This window comes from Saimiri boliviensis, chromosome 1, assembly GCF_048565385.1.
Source record: "Saimiri boliviensis isolate mSaiBol1 chromosome 1, mSaiBol1.pri, whole genome shotgun sequence".
Classification (NCBI taxonomy): domain Eukaryota; kingdom Metazoa; phylum Chordata; class Mammalia; order Primates; family Cebidae; genus Saimiri; species Saimiri boliviensis.
Genome location: NC_133449.1, coordinates 114,408,044 through 114,432,337, shown reverse-complemented (window position 1 = coordinate 114,432,337; position 24,294 = coordinate 114,408,044). Strand labels below are relative to the sequence as shown.

The window sequence follows — 24,294 nt, the reverse complement described above, 5'->3', positions numbered from 1 at the left end:
GGTCTATTTGTTACAGCAGCCTAGCCTGCCTAGCCAATACATGGGTCTTCAAGTTGACCTCCTTAAGAGTCTTCAAGAATAGGTTTTATCATTATACCTCATTTCTGCCTTTATTTCTCATATTAAACCCTACCTGTACCCCTGCCCCACCTTATGAAATATGAGTCCACTGCGTGCTACAGTGGGCAACTGGACTGAGGGCAAGGTCGGGGCTACTTCTTGCTTCCTTATCTTTTCTAATTTCCACAGCTCTGTTAAGCATAAAGTGCATAAAATCATGGATAGAAAAAGAAAGACTGGAAGGAGGAAGGAATGCCTACTCCTGGCTCATCCAGGAGTCACAGCCAAGGGCTGTGATGGGGACTCTAGGCAGAGCCCAGGGCTAGGGCATTCACCACCCACTGGGGCTTCTCAAATCCTTCAGGAAGATACCTCTCATTGGCCCAGCCCCAGGGACAGTTCGATCTCAGAGACCCAGGTCCCAATGCCATCACAGTGTTTTTTTCCTTTCTTTCTTTCTTTCTTTTTTCTTTTTTGAGATGGAGTCTGGCTCTTGTCGCCCAGGCTAGAGTACAAAGGTGCGATCTCAGCTCACTGCAACCTCCGCTTCCCAGGTTCAAATGATTCTCCTGTCTCAGGTTTCTGAGAAGAGGAGATTACAGGCATGCACCACCATGCCCAGCTAATTTTTGTATTTTTAGTAGAGACAGTGTTTCACCATATTGGTCAGGCTAGTCTTGAACTCCTGACAGCCGGTGATCCGCCTGCCTCAGCCTCCCAAAGTGCTGGGATTACAGGCGTGAGCCACTGTGCCTGGCGCCATCATAGCGGTTTGTAAACATTGTCCTGCAGGCCAGCTGCACCACATGCCCTGGGGAGTGTGGGAAATGTCGACTCCCCAGGCCGCTGTCTGTAGTTCTGATCCAATGGAGCCAGGTAGGGCCAGGAAATTTTTTTTTTTTTCCCCACAAACTCCCCAGGGCAGAACTCACTGGAGATCCTGGTGGTCCTCCCTGTCCCCACTGACCTTTTCAAGGGTTCAGTGGCAGGAGCCCTGCTGGTGGCTCCCCTCAGCCTCTCCTTCACAAGGGGACCTCTGCCTAGAGATCCCGCCCTCTCTGAGTGCTGCTGGCTGTGGACACAGCTAGGGCCAGATATTGAGTCCACTGGATGTTACAGGACTCCTGGGTCAGCCAGAAGCAGGCTGGGAAGGAGACTGGTCCTGACTTACTGCTCAGAAGTCACTGGCAAGGTCTGCCTTGTGGTGGAAGGTTCTAAAAGCATCAACACTAGCACCGCCCCCCCATATCCCCCACCCCCGCCCAGTCTTTCAACTTTCTGAGACCCCAGAGGGGTCTCACTCAGTGTCCTTCGGGGTGGTGGGGTCCGACCAGGCAACCACTGGGGACTCAGCTGGAGACAATGCCTTGAGCTCTTCAGCCTCATCATCTTCAGAGGGCAGCTTCTTCCTGTAAAGACACAGATGTGGAGGGGGCCTTCAGCAAGGACAGAGGGACCAGGGAGAAGTGACATGACTTTGACCCCTAAAGATCACATAGGACCAACTCCTAGATAGACAATGGGAGCGGAGCATGAACCTCTGGGTCCTTGTTTGCCTGGAGGGAGGGAAAAGGCAGAGGAGAGGGTCATAGTCATTCTCCAGACCTCAGTCTTCCCATCTGTTAAATGGCTTGGCAGAAAGGTAACAGCACTGACTTGGTCTTGCATCCCAGTCCTGGCTCTTACCAGTGTGTAACCTCAGCAAATTGCTAAAACACTCTGAGTTACCTTAGCTTCCCCCTCTGTAAAATGTGGCTAAATCTACCCAAGTAAATGAGAGACTTATCACTTAGTTCTCAGCTGAAACGTCCTTCCCCTCTCCGGCTCCAGGTCTAAAGTCACCCACGATTCCCCTCCACTCTATCAGACCACCTTTTCAGCTATCAGAGAAGCCATGGGTCCAGTCTCCAGCTCACTGTGGGACCTTGGGCAAGTCCCATCCCCTCCTGAGCTCCGGGCTCCCTATCTGAAGAACAAGGACTAAATTGTCCTGGGGTCCTCCATCAGTCAGGAAGTCCAAGTCTGCCACGGAATGCCGCGGTTTGGAGCCGTTAGTGTCTTGGCTGATAATGTCTAGGTCTGAAATCCATCTGAATTTCAGAGACAAGAAGGTTCTCGCCCAACCCACCCCTGGCCTGATGTCGGCAGGTTGGAGCCTGGGCATCTGACTTGGTAGAAGAGGTGCCTTTGACGCTATTTTACCTTGGCATCTTAGGGTTAACTCTGCATTCTCCCACCCTCTGTCCCAAAAGTGAGAATGAATTGCTTTACTGGGGGAATACAAAAGCCTGGGAAAGAAGAAAAAAGACCAAGAGACAGAAATTCCCTAATACCACCAAGAAAGCAAGCTCTAGTTTTAGAGAAAGAATCCTGTTTAAGATAGAGTCAAACTAGCTGATGTAGAAACGCAAAGGCTGTGTCTGGAGGACCCCACCAGCCAATATCTACCAATAGGAAGAACATTTTATATGTCCACAAATTAAGTCCTGGTGGAGAAGAACGGTCATTCTTTTTATTTTTTTTTATTTTTTTTTATTTTTTATTTATTTATTTTGAGACAGAGTCTCTCTCTGTCCCCCAGGCTGGAGTGCAGTGGCGCGATCTCGGCTCACTGCAACCTCCGCCTCCCAGGGTTCAAGCAATTCTCCTGCCTCAGCCTCCGGAGAAGCTGGGACTATAGGCATGTGGCACCATGTCCACCTAATTTTTTGTATTTTTAGTAGAGATAGGGTTTCACCGTGTTAACCAGGATGGTCTTGACCTCCTGACCTCGTGATCCATCCGCCTTGGCCTCCTAAAGTGCTGGGATTACAGGCGTGAGCCCCCCGCGCCCAACCAGAATGGTCATTCTTAATGACTTCCATTAGCATTTAAAACATGGAAGGCTGAGTGTTAGCACATGAAACCTAGAGTCTGCGGACACAGGTATGCATGTCAGCACATGAAAGCTTATGTGTTAACTCACAGGATGAGCATCTGATCAGTCAAGAATATGGAGATGAGAGTTTAGGACCTGATCTGCTTTGGCTCTGCGACCCCACCAAATCTCACGTGGAATTGCAATCCCCCATGTTGGAGGTGGGATGTGGCGGGAGGTGACTGGATCATGGGGGCGGAGTTCTCGTGAATGGTTGAGCACCATCCCCACTTCATACTGTATAGTGAGTGAATTCTGATTGTTTAAAAGTGTGTGGCACCTCCCCCCACAGTCCTGCTCCTGCCATCTGAGAACCTGTTCCTTTTGCCTCCACCATGAGTATAAGCTCCCTGAGGCCTCCCCAGAAGTAGATACTGCCATGCTGCCTATACAGTCTGTGGAACAACAAGTCAATTAAACCTTTTTTTTTTTTTTTTTCGAGACAGTTTCACTCTGTTGCCCAGGCTGGAGTGTGCAGTGGCGTGATCTCGGCTCATTGCAACCTCCGCCTCCCAGGGTCAAGTGATTTTCATGCCTCAGCCTCCTGAGTATCTGGGATTACAGGCTCGCGCCACCATGCCCAGCTAATTTTTTATGTGTATTTTAGTAGAGATGGGGTTTCACCATGTTAACTACACTAGTCTTGAACTCCCGACCTCAGATGATCCACCTGCCTTGGCCTTCCCAAGTGCTAGGATAACAAGCATGAGCCACCGTGCACAGCTTCTCTCTTTTCTTTAGAAAAAACCCAGTCTCAGGTGTTCTTTACAGCAATGAAAGAACAGACTAATAGAGGAATTGAACCTGAGTTTATCAAAAATGGGTAATTGAACCTGAGTTTATCATAACATGGTAATACACACAGCTGAATCAGCAGGAGAAGGCTGGCTGTGGGAAAGTGAAAATAAAATGCAAGTTGGGAGTGGTAGGACTAGAAAGTGCTTAGAAGCTGGGCCCCTGCTGTGAAGGTCAGGCTGTAATCCCTAAACCCAATCAGGCTATCCTCAGCCTTGGTGAACACAGGGCAGCCTTGCTGTGGTCTTTAGCTGACACTGTGAAAGCAAAATGGTACAGCTGACTTCCAGAAAATAGGTCTTGGGACTTTGGTTTCCCAAGGGAAGTTCATGATAACTTTTTTTTTTTTTTTTTTTTTTTTTTTTTTGAGATAGATTCTGGTCTGTCACCCAGTCTGGAGTGCAGTGGCGCAAGTTCAGCTCACCGCAACATCCACTCCCCAGGTTCAAACAATTCTGCTGCCTCAGCCTCCTCAGTAGTTGGGATTACAGGCATGTGCCACCATGCCCGGCTAATGTTTGTATTTTTAGTAGAGACAGGGTTTCACCATGTTGGCCAGGCTGGTGTTGAACTTCTGACCTCAGGTGATCCACTTGCCTCAGCCTCTCAAAGTGCTGGCATTACAGGCATGAGCCACCACGCCAGGCCATGATTACTCACTTCTGTGAGGTTTAATCAGAAATGGAATCCACAGGCAGGGAGCTTTACCTTGGGACCAAGCCTGACAAGGATCTTCAGTAATTACTCTGCAATTCCCAGCAGGAGCTGAAAGCTCCAGCCAGTCCCCACATTCCCCACTTTCCCTAGCTGGAGAGTCAGAGGAAGAGCCTCCCTTGGGTTTCTTCTCTAAGAGCACATCCCAGGGCCAAGCCCAGAGCTGCCCAAACCTGCTGATGTCAGCACATCTTCCCAAGATGCTCACATCAGCAGAGGTTCCTATTCCAGCCCCTGAGGGCCCATCACAGAGCTGGCAAGAGGATGCTGGGAGCGGGGGTCACTGAGGCCATCACTGTGCAGCCACAACACTCTGCTGGGACCCAAACCCGAGTCTGCCAGTGTTCCAGCCAACGTTCTTCCCCAGCCTCACCACCATGACTCCGGATTCCATCACTAGGGTTTCTAGGGGGATACAGAAGGAGGGACATATGGCATCCATGTTGATTCTAGAAGGTTCTGAAATGATTCTGTTGCCTTCTGCCAACTCGCCTAGGATGGCAGAACTCATGGATTCACTTTTTTGCACTGTAAGTAACAAGAACAGCCACACACAAGAAGACTAGGGCCAAAAATCCCATTGCTGGGACCCAGCGCAGGGCACTCTTCTGAGACTAGAAAGTGCACACTGCCATAGGGCACTGTGGCTCATGCCTATAATCCTAGCACTTTGGAAGGCTGATCATTTGAGGTCAAGAGTTCGAGGCCAGCCTGGCCAACATGGTAAAACCCCATCTCTACTAAAAATACAAAAATTAGTCAGGCATGGTGGCAGGTACCTGTAATCCCAGCTACTTGGGAGGCTGAGGCAGGAGAATCGCTTCAATCAGTGAGGCAGAGGTTGGGGTGAGCCAAGACCACACCATTGCACTCCAGCCTGGGCAACAAGAGCAAAACTCTGTCTCAAAAAAACAAACGACAACAACAACAAAAACACAAAAGTGCAAGCTGCCCCAGAGAAGCCAGAGTGAGGACCTCCGCTGGCAGCTCCCGGTCCCCGAGCAGTGCCTGTGCCTGCCCTGTGCTGAATACCGCAGGGTGCAGTCGCTCGTCAAATTCCCACAATTCTAGTAACCAAGAGGCGTTTCTGTCCTCATCTTACACAGGGAAAATGGAGGCCTAGGGAGGTTAAATGGCCCACGTTAAGAACCACGTCTTACAAGCGGTGCTCTGAGATTCACTCCAAGCCACGGCCTGAAGCTGCAAGGAGGGCTTTGGGGTTCTTGTCAGTTGCTCCCAATGTTCACTCTGTCCCAGCTCACAGTCAGCCCCACCGGCCTCGGCCTCTGCAGAGAGGCAGGCCTCAGAACTCTCCCCTCTCAGAGCTGGGCTCAGGCAGAAGTTTCCCGCCCATTTCTCATAGTCACATTCAACCTGACACCTGTTTGTTTATCTGGTTACTTGTTCACCGTCTATCTCAGCCCCTCTAGAATGTCAGCCCCAGGAGGGCAGGCCCCTGCCAGACTTCTCCCTCATGCATCCCCAGGGATGAACCCGGCACATACAGATGTTCAGTTCACGCTTGTGAATGCATGAAGGACAGGGACAAGAGGAGCCTCATAGGCCCAGCTCACAAGCAGAAGGCCAGAGGCTTGGATTCCAGCCCCACATGATCTTGGTCCCCTCCCTCTCCTAAATATGCCACACCCTACCCAGCCCAGCCTGCACCATTTCCCCGCCCATATAAAGGGAACGGGGCTAAATAGACCAGATGTCTATGACTGGAGCCATTTCTGGATCACCTAATGGGCTTTGTACATAATTCGGTGAATTAAACTGATGAAGTTGTGAGCTGTACTCCCTGGCTCAGTGAAACTCTATCTCTTTTCTCTATGTTAAGACCTCACCGCCCTCAGTTTGCTATACCCAGCCATCTCCATTCTGACAGGCTTCTGACCTCAGCTGAGCAATTACTCATTAGCTCATGGATGGAGCAAAAATTAATTAAGAAGAAAGAACCATCTCTCCATCCAGCCAGTGCAGAAGCAGCACTAACAGCCTCCCTTAGCTTAAAAAGCACTGTCCGGCCCTTGGCAGCCTGCCTGCAGCTGTACGCAGAACCTTCTCCCAGGGACCTGGCTCCAGTTGTCCAAAAGCAGCTCTAACCACTCAGCAACAAATTTATCTGAAGAGGTGTAGAAATGTGCACCACCTTGACCAGGAGTGTCACTTCTGAGAAAGGCGCACAAGGGCAGAGAGGAGAAGACCGAACATACTGAGACCCCATCTCTACAAAAAATAAAAAATTAGCTGGGTGTGGTGGCATGTGCCTGTAGTTGAAGCTATTTAAGAGGCTGAGAAGGGAGAATTGCTTGAGGCCAGGAGGTCGAGGATGTAGTGGGAAAGAAGGAAAGAAAGAGAGAAAGAGAGAAAAGAGAAAAGAAAGAAAGGAGAGAGAGAGAGAGGGAGGGAAGGAAGGAAGGAGAGACAGAGGGAGAGAAAGGAAGGAAGGAAGGAGAGAGAAAAGAAAAGAAAGAAAAAAGAGAGGAAGGGGGGACAAGAGAGGGAGGAGGCAGGGAGGAGGGAAAGATAAAAAGCAGGGGGTGGGAGGGGAAGAGGGAGTGGAGGAGAGGTTGGTCCCCAGGCTCCACTTGAAGTATATCAAGTGTATATCAAATGTGGTATATCCATACAATGGGATATTACTCAGCTTTAAAAAAGAAGAAAACCCTGTCATATGCTACAATGTGGACAAATCTTAAGGACATTGTGCCAAGAGAAATAAGACAGTCCCAAAAACATAAATACTGCATGATTCCACATATATGAGACAAGTAAAGTAGTCAAAACTCACAGAAACAGAAAGCAGAAGGAAAAAGTAGAATGGTGGCTTCCAGGGGCTGGGTGGGGTGAAGGGAAGAATGGGGAGTTGCTGTTCAGTGGGTGCAGAGTTTCAATGATACAAGACGAAAAGTTCTAGAGGTCTGCTGTAAAATAATGTACATATAGGTAAAAATATCATACTGTACACTTAAAATGTAAGAGGATTTTTTAAAAAAGTACTTGGTGAGTTACAATCATATGCAAGTTTTAATAAATAGCATCCTGTCAAAAATGAAATAAAATGAAGTAGAAATTAATTCTGTAACATTTATTATATATTACTATATAAATTATTTACTTTAAAAAGTTTTAATTTTTTTTTTTTTTATTTTTTGAGATGCGAGTCTTGCTCTGTTGCCCAGGGTGGAGTGCAATGGCACAGTCTCAGCTCACTGCTACTTCTGTGTTCCAGGCTCAAGCAATTCTCATGCCTAGGCCTCCCAAGTAGCTGGGATTACAGGTGTGGGCCACTATGTCTAGCTAATTTTTTTTGTATTTTTAGGAGACACAGGGTTTCACTATGTTGGCCAGGCTGGTCTTGAACTCCTGGCCAACAGGCTGTGGCTTCTGTGGCTTTGTGGCTTCTTTCAAATGATCCACCTGCCTCAGCCTCCCAAAGTGCTAGGATTACAGGCATGAGCCACTGTGCCCAGCTATTACTATATTGTTTATTATATTACTTCTTCTAATTTATAGCTGAGGACATTTGAAACAGGGCCTCCCACGAGAGCTTTTACAAGAGCCCTAAGCCAGGAGTTAGGAGAACCAGGAAGTGGTGTCAGAGTCCCACTTCTGACACCAACTCACTGTGTGATTTTAGGCCAGCTGCTTCTCCCTCTGGCCTCATTCTCTTCATCTGCCAAATGAACAGGTGACACAGTGCTGAGAAAAGCCTAAGAGAAGCATAAAAGCATAAAAGCTAACCTGTGTGTTCCCGAGGCTGAGTTTGGGACCCTGAGGGTGTCAGATTTGGCAGGAGATGGTAGTGGCAACACAGGTGAGGGTGGATACTCTTCCACCATGAGGGGGTGCCCATCAGCATCAATATCTTCCACCTGCACTTCTGGATGCTCTTTCGTGGCAGGCACTGGGGGAGAAGGAGAGGAGAGAGTCAGAAAGAGACAAAAGCCAGGTCCCAGGAGCCTGGCTGTGTTCTTGAAGAAAACCACAGAAAGCATGTTTGGAGGGGGCTCTGGAAGCTTCACTTCCCAGTGGGGCACACAGAAAAGCCCTACGCAAGGGGTGCAAAAATGCAGTGCCTGGGGTTCTCTGAGGTTCACCACCACCCCAGCCACCAGCCCAGGAGCCACAAAAGAAGCCACAAAGCCATGGGAACTCCCAGACACAGTCTGGAGCCCAGCTCCCCTAGCTCTCCAAGCTTAGCTTGTTTTTCCCTGCACTTGAGCAAGCTCTAAGGACCTGAGGCAGTGACAGCACCCAGAGAGGGCACAGAAAGCCTAGGGAGCCAGAGTCCTGGCACCTGGCCTAGCACAGTCTGAATCAGCTGCTTCCCCTGTCTGAGCCTCAGTTTCCCTACCCTAAGGTAGGCTGACCATGCCTTCCCAGGCCTGTAGGGAGGAGTCAGAAGGCACAAGTCCTCACATTAAAAATATTTATTTATTTATTTATTTATTTATTTATTTATTTATTTTCTAGGGGGGGTCTCACTCTGTCACCCAGGTTAGAGGGCAGTGGGACAATCACAGCTCACTGCAATCTCTGCTTCCCAGGCTCAGCTGATCCTCCCAGCAGCCTCCTGAGTAGCTGGTACTACAGACACACACCACCATGCTTGGCTAATTTTTGTACTCTTGTAGCAACAGGGTCTCACCATGTTGCCCAGGCTGGGGACGAACTCCTGAGCTCAGGTCATCTTCCTACCTTGGCCTCCCAAAGTGCTGGGATTATAGCCGTGAGCCCCTGAGCCTGGCCAGCCTCACATCCTTGAAGAGCATCAAATGGAGACATTTGGAGGGTCCCGCCAATCAAAGGTAACGCACTGTGTAGCATGTGCTACTCCCTATTTGGGTACCCACTTGGGCATGTCCTTGTTCTTGTACGTGCCAGGAGCCCCCAAAGTCATCTGCTAGCCTGACTCTGGACCCGAGAGGCCTAGCACTATGTCCCACATTCCTGAGAATTGGGTCCTCTCCAGGGAGCCTGGGCGCAGCCATAACTTGGGTTCCATCACCCACCTCAGGGACTGCAGGGACAGTTTTGCCCCAAGTCCAAGCTCAGAGGGTACTGAGGAACTGGAATAGTGTTCCTCCTTCCCCTTCCATCAGCAACCAGGCACAGGTCTGGGCACCAGCAAGGCAGGCAGGGATATGCCCTCCAAAAGGGAGAAGGGGAGGGATTTTGAAATAATTATCCCAAAGTGCTGGGATTATAGGCATGAGCCACTGCACCTGGCCAATATGTGCTTTTTGTCAAATGGCCTTTATGAGAAAATCCAGCACTTCGTTAAATTGCTTACACTTACTCTATAGTTTGATGGAGCGAACCCTAAATCGTCTGGAGAAGAGGATGAACAGGAATGGAGAAGTCGGTAAAAATGTAAGCGGGGCCAGGCACAGTTGCTCAAGCCTGTAATCCTAACACTCTGGAAGGCTGAGGTGGAAGGATCCCTTAAGTTCGAGAGCAGCCTCAGCAACCCAGCAAAACCCCACCTCTACAAAAAATATAAAAATTAGCTGGTCGTGGTGTTCCAGCTACTTGGGAGGCTGAGGTTGGAGGACAGCTCGAACCTGGGAGGTCGAGGCTGCAGTGAGTCAAGATCACACCCACACACTCCAGCCTTAGCGACAGAGCGAGATCCTGTCTCAAAAAATAAAAAATAAAATAAAATGGAAGTAATGTTCTTATTACAGCTTCTCATTGCCTCATCTGTAGCATCTAGAATCATGTGCTCCAGCATAGCTGGGTCAGCCCATTGTCTCAATGTGTCCCTGGGAACATTTCCCCAAGTGTGGGGCTCCCAGAGACCGGGGAGGACACAAGATGATCTCAGACGGCACAGACAAGGCAAAAGATAAACTAGAATAAGAATGTTACTCCCACTGGGCGCGGTGGCTCACGCCTGTAATTCCAGCACTTTGGGAAGCTGAGGCAGGAGGATCATCTGAGGTCAGGAGTTTGAGGCCAACCTGGCCAACATGGCAAAACCCCATCTCTACTAAAAATACAAACATTCCCCAGGCGTGGTGGCATATGCCTATAATCCCAGCTACTTGGGAGGCTGAGGCAGGAGAATCACTTGAACCTGGGAAGCGGAGGTTGCAGTGAGCCAAGATCACACCACTGCACTCCAGCTTGGGCAACAGAGCTCGAAACTTCATCTCACACACACGCAAAAAGACCATTTACCCCCTTTTTAGTGAATACCCAGAGAGGAAGTCTCAGGTTGGTGCCACTGTGGTCTTAGTGCCTCTGACACAGCCTAAAACCATTTGCAGCTAAGAGAGCAGGCCCCAGCTTTGAGCCTTCAGCAGGCCCATCCATCTCATTAGAAAACAGCAACACCATTTTGTTTTCAGTGTTATTTGAGGTTATTTTTATTTATGCCTCTGTTTACGGCAAGCAATGCTGGTTTTCTATTTGAATAGTAATAAAAAGTTTTCCTACTTAAATATACTTAATTAAATAAAAAAAAGAGAATCCACTGAAAGAAAAATAGTAAGCAAATAAAAATAGAGTTAGGGCCAGGCGCGGTGGCTCATGCCTGTAATCCCAGCACTTTGAGAGGCCGAGGTGGGTGAATCAGCCAAGGTGAGGAGTTCAAGACCAGCCTGGCCAACATGATGAAACCCCGTTTCAACTAAAAATACAAAAATTAGCCAGCAAGGAGGCGCACACCTGTGCTCCCAACTACTTGGGAGGTGGAGGTTACAGTGAGCCCAGATGGTACCACTGCACTCCAGCCTAAGCAACAGAGCAAGACTCTGTCTCAAAAACAAACAAACAAACAAACAAACAAAAAAAACAGATTTAGCAGTAATCAGGAAGTGGCCTGTGGGGGTGGGAGCTGGGGGACGCTTTGGGGTCATTTTGTTTCCTTTTTCTTTCTTTTTCTTTCTTTTTTTTTTTTTTTTTAGCAATTCAGCATCCTCAATGACAGGGGTGGGCTGCTTTGGAGTAGTAGATTCAAGGCTTGCCTACCAGAAGGTAGAGGACGGGGTGGCAGGGCTTACTGTTGGATGACCTGCGTGCCACCTCACCTCCTCCCTGTGCCCACCAGGAGAGAAGGATAACAGTGGATGTCTTCTCGTGAAATGCTCTGTCCTGCCGGCCTGGACTGATCTCAGAGGCAGCCCTTCACCATGTCAGCCACAAATAAACAAGCCAATCAAAAGGAAAAGCGGGCATATCTGGCTCGGGTTAGTGACAGGGGTTAGTACAGGGTGCCAGTATGTCCCCGTTCTCTTTGTCATCAGGCAGTGAGCGGTGGCAGCCCAAAGGCCACTACGGGGACTTTGCCACAATCGTGGATCCCGACAGCCCTCCCTCCACCCTCGCCTCTGAGGATGCCTGCCTGCACCTAGAGCTTCTTTCCTGAAATGGAATTTGCTGAGCAGCAAACTCTCAAGGTCAGTGGGTTCTATCTGCAATTGGCGCCCACATTACTCTTTTATTCCATTTCCCTCCTCTCACTGCCCTCCACCTCAATCCCAGACTCCCTGTCCAAGCCTTTTGGCCTGGAGATCTGAGAAAGTGACTTGTTTAAACTAAGGTGTGAATGATTACCTATATAAAAATGATGTGCCTAAAGAGAAGATTGTATGTTTAACCCAAAGAAATGAATTGCTGGCCAGGCGTGGCAGCTCATGCTTGTAATCCCAGCACTTTGGAAGGCCGAAGTGGGTGGATCACTTATATCAGGAGTTTGAGACCAGCCTGACCAACATCACAAAACTCTGTCGCTACTGAAAATACAAAAAGTGGCCAGGTGTGAATGGTATGTGCCTGTAATCCCAGCTGCTTGGGAGGCTGAGGCACAAGAATTCCTTGAACCTGGGAAGCAGAGGTTGAAGTGAGCTGAGATCGCGTCACTGCGCTCTAGCCTGGGCAACAGAGAGAGACTCTGTCTCAAAAAAAGAAAAAAGAAATGAATTGCTAATTGTGGTGGACTTTTAGGCATGAAGAGAAGGGAGCTAAAACCCCTCAAGTCACTACCACAAAGCAGGACGAAGGTATTGATCGGCAGAGGAAGAGGAAGAGGAAGTGGTTTTCCATAAGCACAGCTAGTGGTCCACACCATGACCACAGCACCCAGGCAGGAAGACGGCCCCAGCCATGCAGAAGCACACACCACAGATATAAGCATGCTGGTTGGGTGAGATGGCGCTACCTAGGCGGCGGATGGAGCTCCTGGTCTCCTTCGCGAAGCTGGAGTTGGACAAGGTGGTTCTCCGGGAGGTGAGGACAGGGATACGGGTGACTGGGGCGCGGTAGCTGGGCACATTAGGGAGATGTTCCACCAGGTTTTGGAGGGCAGGGCCAGGCGCCACCTGGCCAGGTGGCTGGTCCTGGACCAGGCGATTCAACTCCATGTTCTCGCCTGGTGTAGCCATGGTGCTGGGGCCAGAGGGTCTCAGGCAGAGGTGCGACTGGGGACTGCAATTAGGAGCACAGAGTTGGGGTAGACAATATAGGTGGGGGTCCTCCCGCCAGCCCAACATGACCAGCCTGGTGCCTACCTGCATTTTCAGCAGTGCTACCCAAACAGAGGCATCGCTCTTGTCCCGGAGTTCAGTGCCTCATGTGTCATCAGGTCACATGGTTGAGCCACCCAAGAACACCAAGGGACAGCCCAGGAGGCCCCCAACTTCTCATGCTCCCTCCACTTACCAACCACCAGTAGCATTTCCCAAAAAAATTAGAATCAAAGAACCCAGAACTCATAGACTCTCAGATTCTTAGACCCAAAGAACCCAGGACTCATTCTTAGTACAGTAGAATTTTCCAGTCCCAAGCAGCCCTGGAAGTCAACTAATTTCACTTCCAACTAGCAGTAACTCTTCGGAGGGACCTGGTTTTCAAACTGGGCTGCATATTGGACTCACCTAGGAAGGTTTCACAATTTCTGTTACACAGGCCCATTCCCAGAGATTCTGATTTAATGAGCTGGGATGGGGCCTGGCAGCAGGAATTTGTAAATCTCCCCAGGTGATTCCAATGGGCTGTCAGGTTTGAAAACCAGGGCTCAGGGCTACTGCCCCTCAAACACAAACGTGCAGACCTATCACCAGGAGGTCTTGTTACCATGCAGAGTCTGATTCAGCAGGTCTGGACTAGGGCCCAAGTTTGTCATTTCTAACCAGCTCCCAGGTTAGGCCAAAGCTGCTTTTGAGTGCAAATGGCTATGCCTCAGCATTTCTCAGAGTGTGGGGCCCAGACCACCTGCTTCCAAATCACCTGGGGAAGGGGCCGAACCAGCCCCACTGAACCAAGCCTGCCCTGCTTGCTCCTGGTCTTTTTCATCCATGTGGGGACACAGCCCCAGGCCTGGACTTCGTAGGATTCCTATAGATACGTGTGGAAGTTAACAGAGAACCCTTTCAAAGACCAGGTAGGAGCAAGCTTAGGACACCCAGGGTTAGGACACCTGGGTCCAGTCCCATTTCTGCCACTTGCTGGCCGGGACACATCTCATCCCCAATATTGACTCCTCCCTCAGTGCCAGCCACAATTCTGGGTGCCTTCAACACATTGTCTCCCTACTCTTCCCAGCAGCCTGTGAGCCAGGTACTATTATTGCCTTGTTTTTCTTGATTTGGAAGTCATGGTTCAGAGAGGTCACAGAACTGGCTCTGGGTCACACAGTAAGGAAGAGAGAGAGGAACCAGGAGTGAAATGCAAATCTGTACCTTGACCTCTTGGCCAAATCCATGCACACAGAGCCTCAGTTTTCTCATCTGGAAAATGGCCTGTCTGCCTCACAGAGTGGCTGAAGACCCACAGCATGGGGAACATAGAGTGTAAGGCACGCGACAACCACCAGCCGGGAGTTGGGGTCTGCCTGGCCCGGCTCCATGGCCCAGCTGTTGCTCAGCTCCTGGGGACTCTTTCCCCTCCACTGCCTGAGTACTCAGGATTGAGGGCAGAGTGGTAAATCACAGCAAAATGTATGTGCTGGGTACAGCCTGGAGATCAGGAAAAGCTCATAAAGAGACACGGAGTGCAAAACACACTGTTGGCAAGTTCTGGTTCCAGTTTTCACTCAGCTATGCGGTGTCTGAGCCAAAGCCTCACTGGGCAGTAGCCCAAGAGCTGCATCCTCATTGAGCGGAAGTGGCAGCAGGGGCTGGCAGGAGGGACTGCCTGGGAGGAGCTGGCAGGAGGGACTGCCTGGGAGGGGCTGGCAGGAGGGACTCCTGGGAGGAGCTGGCAGGAGGGACTGCCTAGGAGGAGCTGGCAGCAGGGACTGCCTGGGAGGGGTGGGCAGGAGGGACTGACTGGGAGAGGCTTGCGGGGAGAGGCTGGCAGGAAGGAGATGGCTGGAATTGGGATTTCCCCCACCCCACCAGGAGTCCTTGGCCTCAGTGCAATTCCTTAGAGCCTTTGAGATACATCAGCAGGCTCTGAAAATGTGGCCCCAAGATGCCAAGGATGGATTTTCCTAAAGACAGGGTGGCTGAGGGCAATGGGGTAAGGAGAAGGAGAAAGAGGAATTGGGGTTGCCCCAGCACAGATGCTGCCTTCAGCCTGAAGAATCTTGGACATTCTTGTGTAACCCATCACCACCACCACGGCCACCACACCTACCTCCTGAACTGGCAGCCGTGGCCTCAGGCTCCTCCTGGGTGTCGGCCCAGTTCTGGGGTTCCTCCTTAGCCTTCTCCTTGGCCTCCTCCTTGACCGTCTCTTCAGCCTCCTCCTTGGCCTCCTCCTCGGCCTCCTCCTCGGCCTTCTCAGCCTCCTCCTCGGCCTCCTCCTCAGCCTCCTCCTCGGCCTCCTCCTTGGCCTCCTCCTCGGCCTCCTCCTCAGCCTCCTCCTCGGCCTCCTCCTTGGCCTTCTCCTCGGCCTCCTCCTCAGCCTCCTCCTTGGCCTTCTCCTCAGCCTCCTCCTCGGCCTTCTCCTCAGCCTCCTCCTCGGCCTTCTCTCGCAGATCCTGCAAAGAATAAAGTGGAAACAGAAACTGTGACCATCAGCCCCCGGCCCTAGTCTCAGCAGCTCCTGTTAGATCTGCCTCGGGAGTCTACATGGGCCCAGTTCTGCTTCTCGCCCTGCCCAGCCAGTCAGGTCCTGCCAGCTCAGCTTCTGGGCACCCTGGGAGTGGCCTATACCCTGGAGAGGGCCGAGCACTCGGGAGCTGCAGGGCCTAACAGCTGGACGTGTCGCCTGTGAGGTGGGACACTCTCCTTGCAGCCTGGCACATGGCGGGGACAAAGCATCCACAGCACTGCACTTCACAGCGTGTCAGCCCTTTCCGGTCCTCCTACAGGACCCAGGGAGGCGTCGGTAGCCCCCTCGGACACAGGTGGACACTGGGACCCAGAAAGGGGAGGCAACTTGCCCCAAGCCAGGCACCCACAGGAGGACTTGAGCCAGGTCCACCGACTCCTCACCAATGGCCTAGGCCACTATCTGACCCCTGCCAGGAGTGGGGCCTCGCAGGACCCATCACCCTGCCCCCTCTGTCCTGCGGGCATCTCACCAGCCAAAAATCCCCCTGTAAGCAAAGTAGACAAGGTCCCCATCCTTCTACCGATGCCAGGCCAGGCCTCGGAGGTGCTGGTGCCCGGCGCTTGCCGTACCTGGTCTGAGACGCTCTGGGGCTGGGTCCTGTCTTCTTCACTCTGGCCCACGCCCACCTGCGACACCACACAGCTATCCAGCAGCACCCTGTGACCCGGGGCAGAGGGGGGCATGCAGGAGAAAAGAAGTGGGTTAGGGGTGTTAAAGGTTTCCCTAGCCCTGCTGAGGGCCATGTTCTGTGCCAGAAGCAGAGGGCACAGAGATGCCTAAGTGCAGGTCTCGCCTGCAGGAACCTCCAGGGCAGTGTCCTGCTAACAATCACCCCATCTGAGATGTGGCACTGTGAAGGACATGCCACAACTCCGCTAGGAAGGAGGGCTTCCTGGAGGAGGTGACCTGTAAGCCGAGCCTCTATTACCACAAGGAATGGCGGGGAGGAAGAGGTTGTCCAGGAAGCGGGAAGAGCATGTACAAGAAATGCATGAAGCCTGTAATCCCAGCACTTTGGGAGGCCGAGGCGGGTGGATCACGAGGTCGAGAGATCGAGACCATCCTGGTCAACCTGGTGAAACCCCGTCTCTACTAAAAATACAAAAAAAATTAGCTGGGCATGGTGGCGTGTGCCTGTAATCCCAGCTACTCAGGAGGCTGAGGCAGGAGAATTGCTTGAACCCAGGAGGCGGAGGTTGCGGTGAGCCGAGATCACGCCATTGCACTCCAGCCTGGGTGACAAGAGCGAAACTCCGTCTCAAAAAAAAAAAAAAAAAAAAGAAATGCATGGAGGGTGGTTGGAGGAGCTGTCATCTGGGGTCTCCCAGACTCCGGGCAATCTTGGTGATGGGTACAGTATGAGAAAAGTGAGGCCCAGAGAGGTGAAGTGACCTGACGAAATCATGCAGCAAATTGTCCCAAACCATGCAAACCTCAAACCCAGGCCCTGGTTCTTTCCATGCCATGAGATCAGAGCCACTGCAACTGCTGAAGCTATCATGGGTGCCAGGCCCAGGCAGCAGGCATACATAAGTGATAGGGCCAGGGGTGAGGCTGCAGTGGGCAGGGAGGGCCATGGCAAATTGGAGAACCCATGTCCATCTGAGGGCAGCGACCACACTCCACTGGGAAAGGGGGCCCAGGTGGCCAGACCATTCCATTTTCAAACAAAGCCTGAAATACATGTTTCTAAGTTGAAATTGTCTGATATTTAGATGCTGATACTCAAATTAATATATCTTTATTAATATGTAGTAGCCAAAAGAACCTGTCTCCAGGCTAAATTAGATGTCCGCGTGCAACCTCTGGGTTAAAATGGTGACTGAAGGCCGGGCACAGTGACTCACACCTGCACTCCCAGCACTTTGGGAGGCCGAGGTGGGTGGATCACAAGGTCAGGAGTTTGGGACCAGCTTGGCCAACATGATGAAACCCCATCTCTACTAAAAATACAAAAATTAGTCGGGCCGTGGTGGCACGTGCCTGTAATTCCAGCTACTCGGGAGGCTGAGGCAAGAGAATCACTTGAACCCGGGAAGTGGAGGTTGCAGTGAGCCGAGATCGCACCACTGCACTCCAGCCTGGGCAACAGAGCGAGACTCTATCTCAAAAATAAATAAATAAAATGATGACAGGACCAGGGACTAATGTGATTTTTGTGGTTAGGATTAGTTCCTGCTTCCTAACAGGCCCTCTTCACCCCTCAGACTCCTGTCATCCAGGGGTTCACAGGGGATGCTCTGGGGTGTCTGCCACCCAGGAAACCTGAATGCATCATTCTCTGCCCAGAGGCCCAAGTCTCAGCCCTCCTGATCAAAGACTGTGGGACAAGAAGGTGGGGATGGGATTGTTGCCTAGTGGGTCTGGAGCCAGCTGCCTGGCAGCAGGAATCAGTCAGTAATCACATTGCCACAGCAGCTCCTGGGCTGCATGCCAGACACTCTGCATGCAAAGTCTCCCCAGATCCTCCTCCAAATTACCCTGAGAAATCTATAAACTCGGTACGCCACAGCAACAAAATCATATGATCATCTCAATAGATGCAGAAAAAGCAACTGACAAAATTCAACATCCTTCCATGATCAAATCTCCCAACAAATTATGTACGGAAGGAATGGACCTCAATACAATAAAGGCCATGTATACAAGCCCACAGCTGACATCATACCCGATGGTGAAAAGCTGAAAGCTTTTCCTTTAAGATCAAGAACAAGACAAGGAAGGCCACTCTCATCACTTCTTCTTTTTTTTTTTTTTTTTTTTTTTGAGACAGGGTCTTACTCTGTCACCAAGGCTGTACTCTGATCACTATAGCCTCAACCTTCCAGGCTCAAGCCATCCTCCTGCCTCAGTCTCCCGAGTAGCTGGGACTATAGGCATGTGCTTCCACTCTGGATTTTTTTTTTTTTTTTTTTTTGTATTTTTAGTAGAGAGAGGATCTTGCTATATTGCCCAGACTGGTCTCAAACTCCCGGGCTCAAGTGATCCTCCCACCTCAGTCTCCCAAAGTGCTAGGACTATAGGTGTGAGCCACCACGCCTGGCCCACTCTCACCACTTCTAGTCAATGTAGTATAAGAGATCCTGGCTAGAGCAATTAGGCAAGAGGAAGAAATAAAGGCATCCAAATTGGAAAGGAAGAAATTAAATTGTTTCTCTTTGCAGATAACTTGATCTTACATATAAAAAACCCTAAAGATTCCACCAAAAATCTGTTAGAACTGATAAACCAATTCAGTAAAGTTGCAGGATATAAATCAACATAGAAAATCCAGCAGCATTTCAATATGCTAACAATGAACTATCTGAAAAAGAAATAAAGCAACCCCATTTATAATAGCTATAAAATAAAATGCTTAGGAATAAATTTAATCAAGAAGGTGAAAGATCCGTATGCTGAAAACTATAAAATATTGATGAAAGAAACTGAAGAAGTTGGCTGGGTATGGCTTATGCCTATAATCTCAGCGTTTTGGGAGGATCGCTTGAGCTCAGGAGTCCGAGACCAGATTGAATAAATAACGTGGTGAAACCTCATCTCTATAAGGCCCTAAAACTAGTTGGATGTGGTGGCATGTGCCTGTAATCCCAGCTACTTGGAGGCTGAGGTGGGGGGATTGCTTGAGCCTGGAAGGTTGAAGCTCCAGTGAGCTGTGATTGCACCACTGCACTCCAGCCTGAGCAACACAGCAGGACCCTATCTCAAATTAAAAAAAACAAAAAACAAAAAACACTCCAATTGATTGAAGACTACTTAAATGTAAAATCTGAAACTATAAAACCACTAGAAGAAAATACAGGGGAAAAGCTCTATGACGTTGATCTAAGCAACGATTTTTTAAAATGTGAATTCAAAAGCACAGGCAACAAAAGCAAAAACAGACAAAATGGGATTACATCAAACTAAAAAGCTACTGCACAGCCACGGAAACAATCAACAGCATGAAGAGACAACCTACAAAATGGGAGAAAATACTTGCAAACCGTAAGTTGAATAAGGGGTTCATATCCAAAATATATAAGGAACTCAAACAACCCAATTGTAAGAAAAAAAACCTAATTAAAAAAATGGGCAAGAATCTGAATAGACACTTCCTGCTGTCTCAAAAGATGACATACAAATGGCCAACGGGTATATGAAAAGATGCCTAACATCACCAATCATCAGAGAAATACAAATCAAAACCACAGTGAATATCAACTTCTCACCTGTTAGAATGGCTATTATCAAAAAGACAAGATAGGCCGGGCATGGTGGCTCACACCTGTAATCTAAGCACTTTGAAGGCAGAGGCGCGTGGATCATGAGGTCAGGAGTTCAAGATCAGCCTGGCCAACATGGTGAAATCCAGTCTGTACTAAAAATACAAAAACTAGCCAGGCAGGGTGGCACGTGCCTGTAATCCCAGATACTTGGGAGGCTGAGGCAGGAGAATCACTTGAACTCAGGAAGTGGAGGTTGCAGTGAGCTGAGATTGTGCCACTGCACTCCAGCTGGGATGACATAGTAAGATTCTGTCCCCTGTCCACCTTCCCCCACTAAAAAAAAGACAAGATAGCAAGTGTTGCTGAGGATGCAATGGAAAGGGAACACTTATACACTGTTGGTGGGAATGTAAATTAGTGCAACCATTATGGAAAAGAGTACAGAAATTCCTCAAAAAGTTAAAAATGGAACTACCATGTGATTCAGCAATCCCTCTGTTGGGTACAGATCCAAGTGAAATGAAAACACTATGATGAAGAGATGTCTACACTCCCATCATTGCAGCATAACTTTTTTTTTTTTTTTCGAGACAAGAGTCTCGTTCTGTCACCCAGGCTAGAGTGCAATGGTGCGATCTCCACTCACTGCAACCTCCACCTCCCAGGTTCAAGTGATTCTCCTGCCTCAGCCTCTGGAGTGGCTGGGATTACAGGCCCACGATACCACACCCAGCTAATTTTTGTATTTATAGTAGAGACAGGGTTTCACCACGTTGGCCACGCTGGTCTCAAACTCCTGACCTCAGGTGATCCACCTGCCTCAGCCTCCCAAAGTGCTGGGATTACAGGCATGAGCCATCACACCTGGCCAGCATTATTTATAATAACCAATATATATAAATAACCTATATATCTATCAACAGACGAGTGGATCAAGGAAACGTTCTAGATATACACAATAGAATTCAGCCTTTAAGATGAAGGAAATTTTGTCATTTGTGAACCTCGAGGACATGATGTTAAGTGAAATAAGCTAAACAAAGAAAGACACATACCATATGATCTCACTTATATGTGGAGTATAAAAAGTTGAACTTGCAGAGGGAGAGAATAGAATGGTAGTTACCAGGTGGGAAGGGGTGGCATTGTGGAAATGTTGGCTAAAGGGTACAAAGGTTCAGTTAGATAGGAAGCTTCAATTTGAGAGCTCTACTATACAGCATGTGACTCTAGTTAACAGCAATGTATTTGTCAAAATCGCTAGGAGTCGATCTGAACTGTTCTCACCATAAAAAGTGATGAACATATGAGGAAATACATAGGTTAGTTAGCTCGATTTAGCCATTCCACAGTATATATGTATTTCAAAATAACAATAAATATACACAAAAATATATACGATTTTTGTCAATTGAAAAAATAATTAGGCCAGGCACAGTGGCTCACACCTATAATCCTAGCACTTTGGGAGGCCCAGGCGGGCGAATCACCTGAGGTCAGGAGTTCAAGACCAGCCTGGCCAACATGGCAAAACCCTGTCTCTACTAAAAATACAAAAATTAGCCAGGCGTAGTGGCTCATGCCTGTAATCCCAGCTACTTGGGAGGCTGAGGCAGGAGAAGCACTTGAACCCAGAAGGCAGAGATTGCAGTGAGCCAAGATCATGCCACTGTACCCCAGCCTGGGTGACAGAGCGAGACTCTGTCTTTATGAAGAAAAAAAAAAAAAAAAAAAAAACAAGAAAAGAAAAAAATAATTAACTTTTTAAAAAAGCCTAGGGAAAAAACCCCAAATTCCACATAACCCTGACAGATTGAAATTGTTACTGCTCACATGCCAGCTGAGAAAACAGAGGCTCAGGGAGGCTTGATGGCAGATCCACGGTCACACCGCCTGTGCAAGGCGGGCCTGGATAAGACACGGCATCCCTGACCCCAAGGCCACGTGCTTCATGCTCTGTTTCACTGCCTGCCTCCGAGTATTTTGGAGACTGTGCCTTCTACACTAAGGAGACGTCAGCCTTGCTCAAATGGGTTAAAGACGGGTCTCTGGCAGCAAGGGGATGACTGGATGACTTTCCTGAAATAGATACGGGGCCTGTCTCGGCTCTTTGCCTACAGCACAAAGGCTCAGAAAATGAACTGCCCACAGGCCCAGAGAAGCCAGAGGCTTCTTGGAATCCTGCTTATTCCAGTATCAGATCAGAAGCCACTGCTGGCCTTGGGCAAGTCACCTCAAAGCCCTTGGGCTGCCTCTGTCTGCTCATCTGTCAAATGGGTAGGATTTGCCCAGCCTGGGCAGCCTGACCTATTTAAGTAAGATCAGAAGGGCCAATGAGTATCTCATAAAAAAGTCAAAAAAAAGACTGCCAGGTGTTGTTCTGGTGATTCTTCTGTATTCTTCCTCACTGAACATTGGGAGAGGCTTTGCTTGTCTGTAATACCAAGAATCCCTGCTCTGTACTTAGTGGCAGGGCCCCGTCTCTAAATCTCAGTTCTCTCATCTGTGAAATGGGATGAGAGAATGATAGAATCTGCCATTCAGGCTACTTTAGCAGTGTGTGGCCCAGAAAAAAATCCTAAGTCAAATGGCAGCCATTATTATTATTCTTGTCATTATTATTATTAATCCCAGAGGAGGCAGTGATCTGCAGGGTTATGAAATCACCCACGTGGATTGAGGAACATTTTGCACAAACATCCCCAGCTATCAAAACACCTAAACAACCCAGTGGTGGCGCTGTCAGCATTGCCAGGGGCTGTCTGGTGGCCATATACCAAAGCCATATTGCCCCTGTTTGACAGGGTGCCCAGTGCCTACCAAGGCACCCTCTTGTGCAGCCCAGAAGCAACAGGCCATCAACTTCCAGAGAGTTCCCAAGTCTCAGGGACAGAGGAACAGACAGATTGGCTGAGGTGGGCTTCCTGGAGGCCCGCCTGGCTTTCCAAGTTTAAGATCCAGGGAGCGGCAGTGGCAGCCAGCTCTCAAAGGCTTACCGGTCCACCCCTCCTCCCTTGAGCCACCTCGCAGGCTGTACCCCCACATTAAGGTCCTCACTGTCACCTTCAGCAAACTCTCCACCTGAAATCCCAGCCCCAAAAGAAGGAAGGAGGGGAGCCTCAGGGAGAGGCAGCCACCTACTTGGTCTCTCGGTCAGTGCCAGTCAGGATACCCACGAGCAGGGGTTCAGCTGGGGGCTGTGACATTCATCCCAAGCCCGAGTCGGTGCATGTACATGGAGAATGGGGAGAGCACCGGCCCAGCCACGAGCCCAGCTCCCGAGCCAGGGTGGCTCCAGTGGTAAAGGAGCCACCAACCCTTCCTGCTTCTAATCAGATTGAGGGAATGTGCAAGGAACTGCAGAAGCGCCCCCAGGGAGGCCAGGAGGGACCAAAAGGCTGAAGTTGCTAGGAAAAGCTGAGCTGTTGCCTGCAGAGACCGGGTCGCTAGGCGACCGTCTGCCTGCCACTGGGACCCTTGCGTCATCAGTAACCTGTGCCTCTGCAAAGCTGCCCAAGAGCATCCTTTCCCAGTCAGTGACAGCCCAGCTCTGCTTGCCCTGGGCCTCACACCCTCTGGCCCTGGCCCTGGGACCACCCACTCGATCACTCGCTTGTCCCTTCCTGGGCCTGAAGCCCAAAAGTTCCCAGAGTTGAAAACTCTGGGTGAACATTTGTATAAAGACATACATGCCTGCAGCATCTGTGGGGAACTCCGGATCCATGTGCGTGTGTGCAAGGCTGTCGTGTGGATGTGTGCACATGTGTACTTGTGTGCACACACGTATGAACATGTATGAACGTGCTGCCTGTGCTTGTGCATATATGCAGGATGTGTGTGCATGCCTGTACATGATGTGTGCATAACCCGGCATGTATGTCTGTCAGTGTGCTGGTGCATACATGTATAGTGCAGCTGCGCATGTGTGTGCCCGTGTGTACTGCATTCTGAGAACATGCGTATAGTTAATGCCTGTATGTGAGCACAGTTGGTCACTGGCCTTGAAAGGGTGTCTCGGCTCCAGAGCACTGGCAAATACAGGGTTTTTCTGGCCTGGGTGTTAGGGGTACGGGTTCAGCAGGGGAGCCACTCATAGCTATGCTCTCCACACAGAGGCAGGGAGAGCGCAGAGGGCAGACAAGCTGCTGTAACGAAACCAGCAGCAGGGACTGCATGGAGGCCCACAGGCAGAATGAAGACAAGTCGGGAAGGGACAGAGCTATAGGGAAGCAGGCTTAGTTTTGGTGTAAAAAATAGTTTCACAAGTCAGAGAGGCATATGGATGGAATGGACAGTCTTTGAGAGGCTGTGAACTCTCCGTCACTGCAGGGAAGCAAGCAGAGGCTGTGTGGCCTCCTGTAAAAGACGGAAAGAGTCTATGTGAGTAAGTCTATGTGAACTATGGACTAAAAGCAGATGACACTGAACAGGCTGCTTCCAGCTCTGAAATCCTGTTTAACTATTTCCTGACCGGAACGAAAAGAGACCCTCTTAGGGGACAAGAACATCAGTGGCCGTTAATGGGGCACTTATCCCAGGCCTGGCCCTGATGACCCCCTGATGACCCCTCTGCAGGAGGCTTTTGTTATCCCC

At 49.8% G+C, this 24,294-nt stretch overlaps 1 protein-coding gene across 1 annotated transcript in view; it reads right to left on the bottom strand.

Annotated features, from left to right (window-relative positions):
- The window catches only part of CNGB1 (cyclic nucleotide gated channel subunit beta 1), a 101,113-nt gene that overhangs the window by 40,540 nt on the left and 36,279 nt on the right, over positions 1 to 24,294 (bottom strand). The window contains exons 16-20 of the mRNA XM_074402281.1: positions 16,066 to 16,153; positions 15,237 to 15,419; positions 15,074 to 15,143; positions 8,234 to 8,396; positions 1,362 to 1,469 (exon numbers count right to left, since the gene is read on the bottom strand). Of these exons, the coding sequence (XP_074258382.1) occupies positions 1,362 to 1,469; positions 8,234 to 8,396; positions 15,074 to 15,143; positions 15,237 to 15,419; positions 16,066 to 16,153 (612 nt within the window). The remainder of the gene's footprint in view (positions 1 to 1,361; positions 1,470 to 8,233; positions 8,397 to 15,073; positions 15,144 to 15,236; positions 15,420 to 16,065; positions 16,154 to 24,294) is intronic.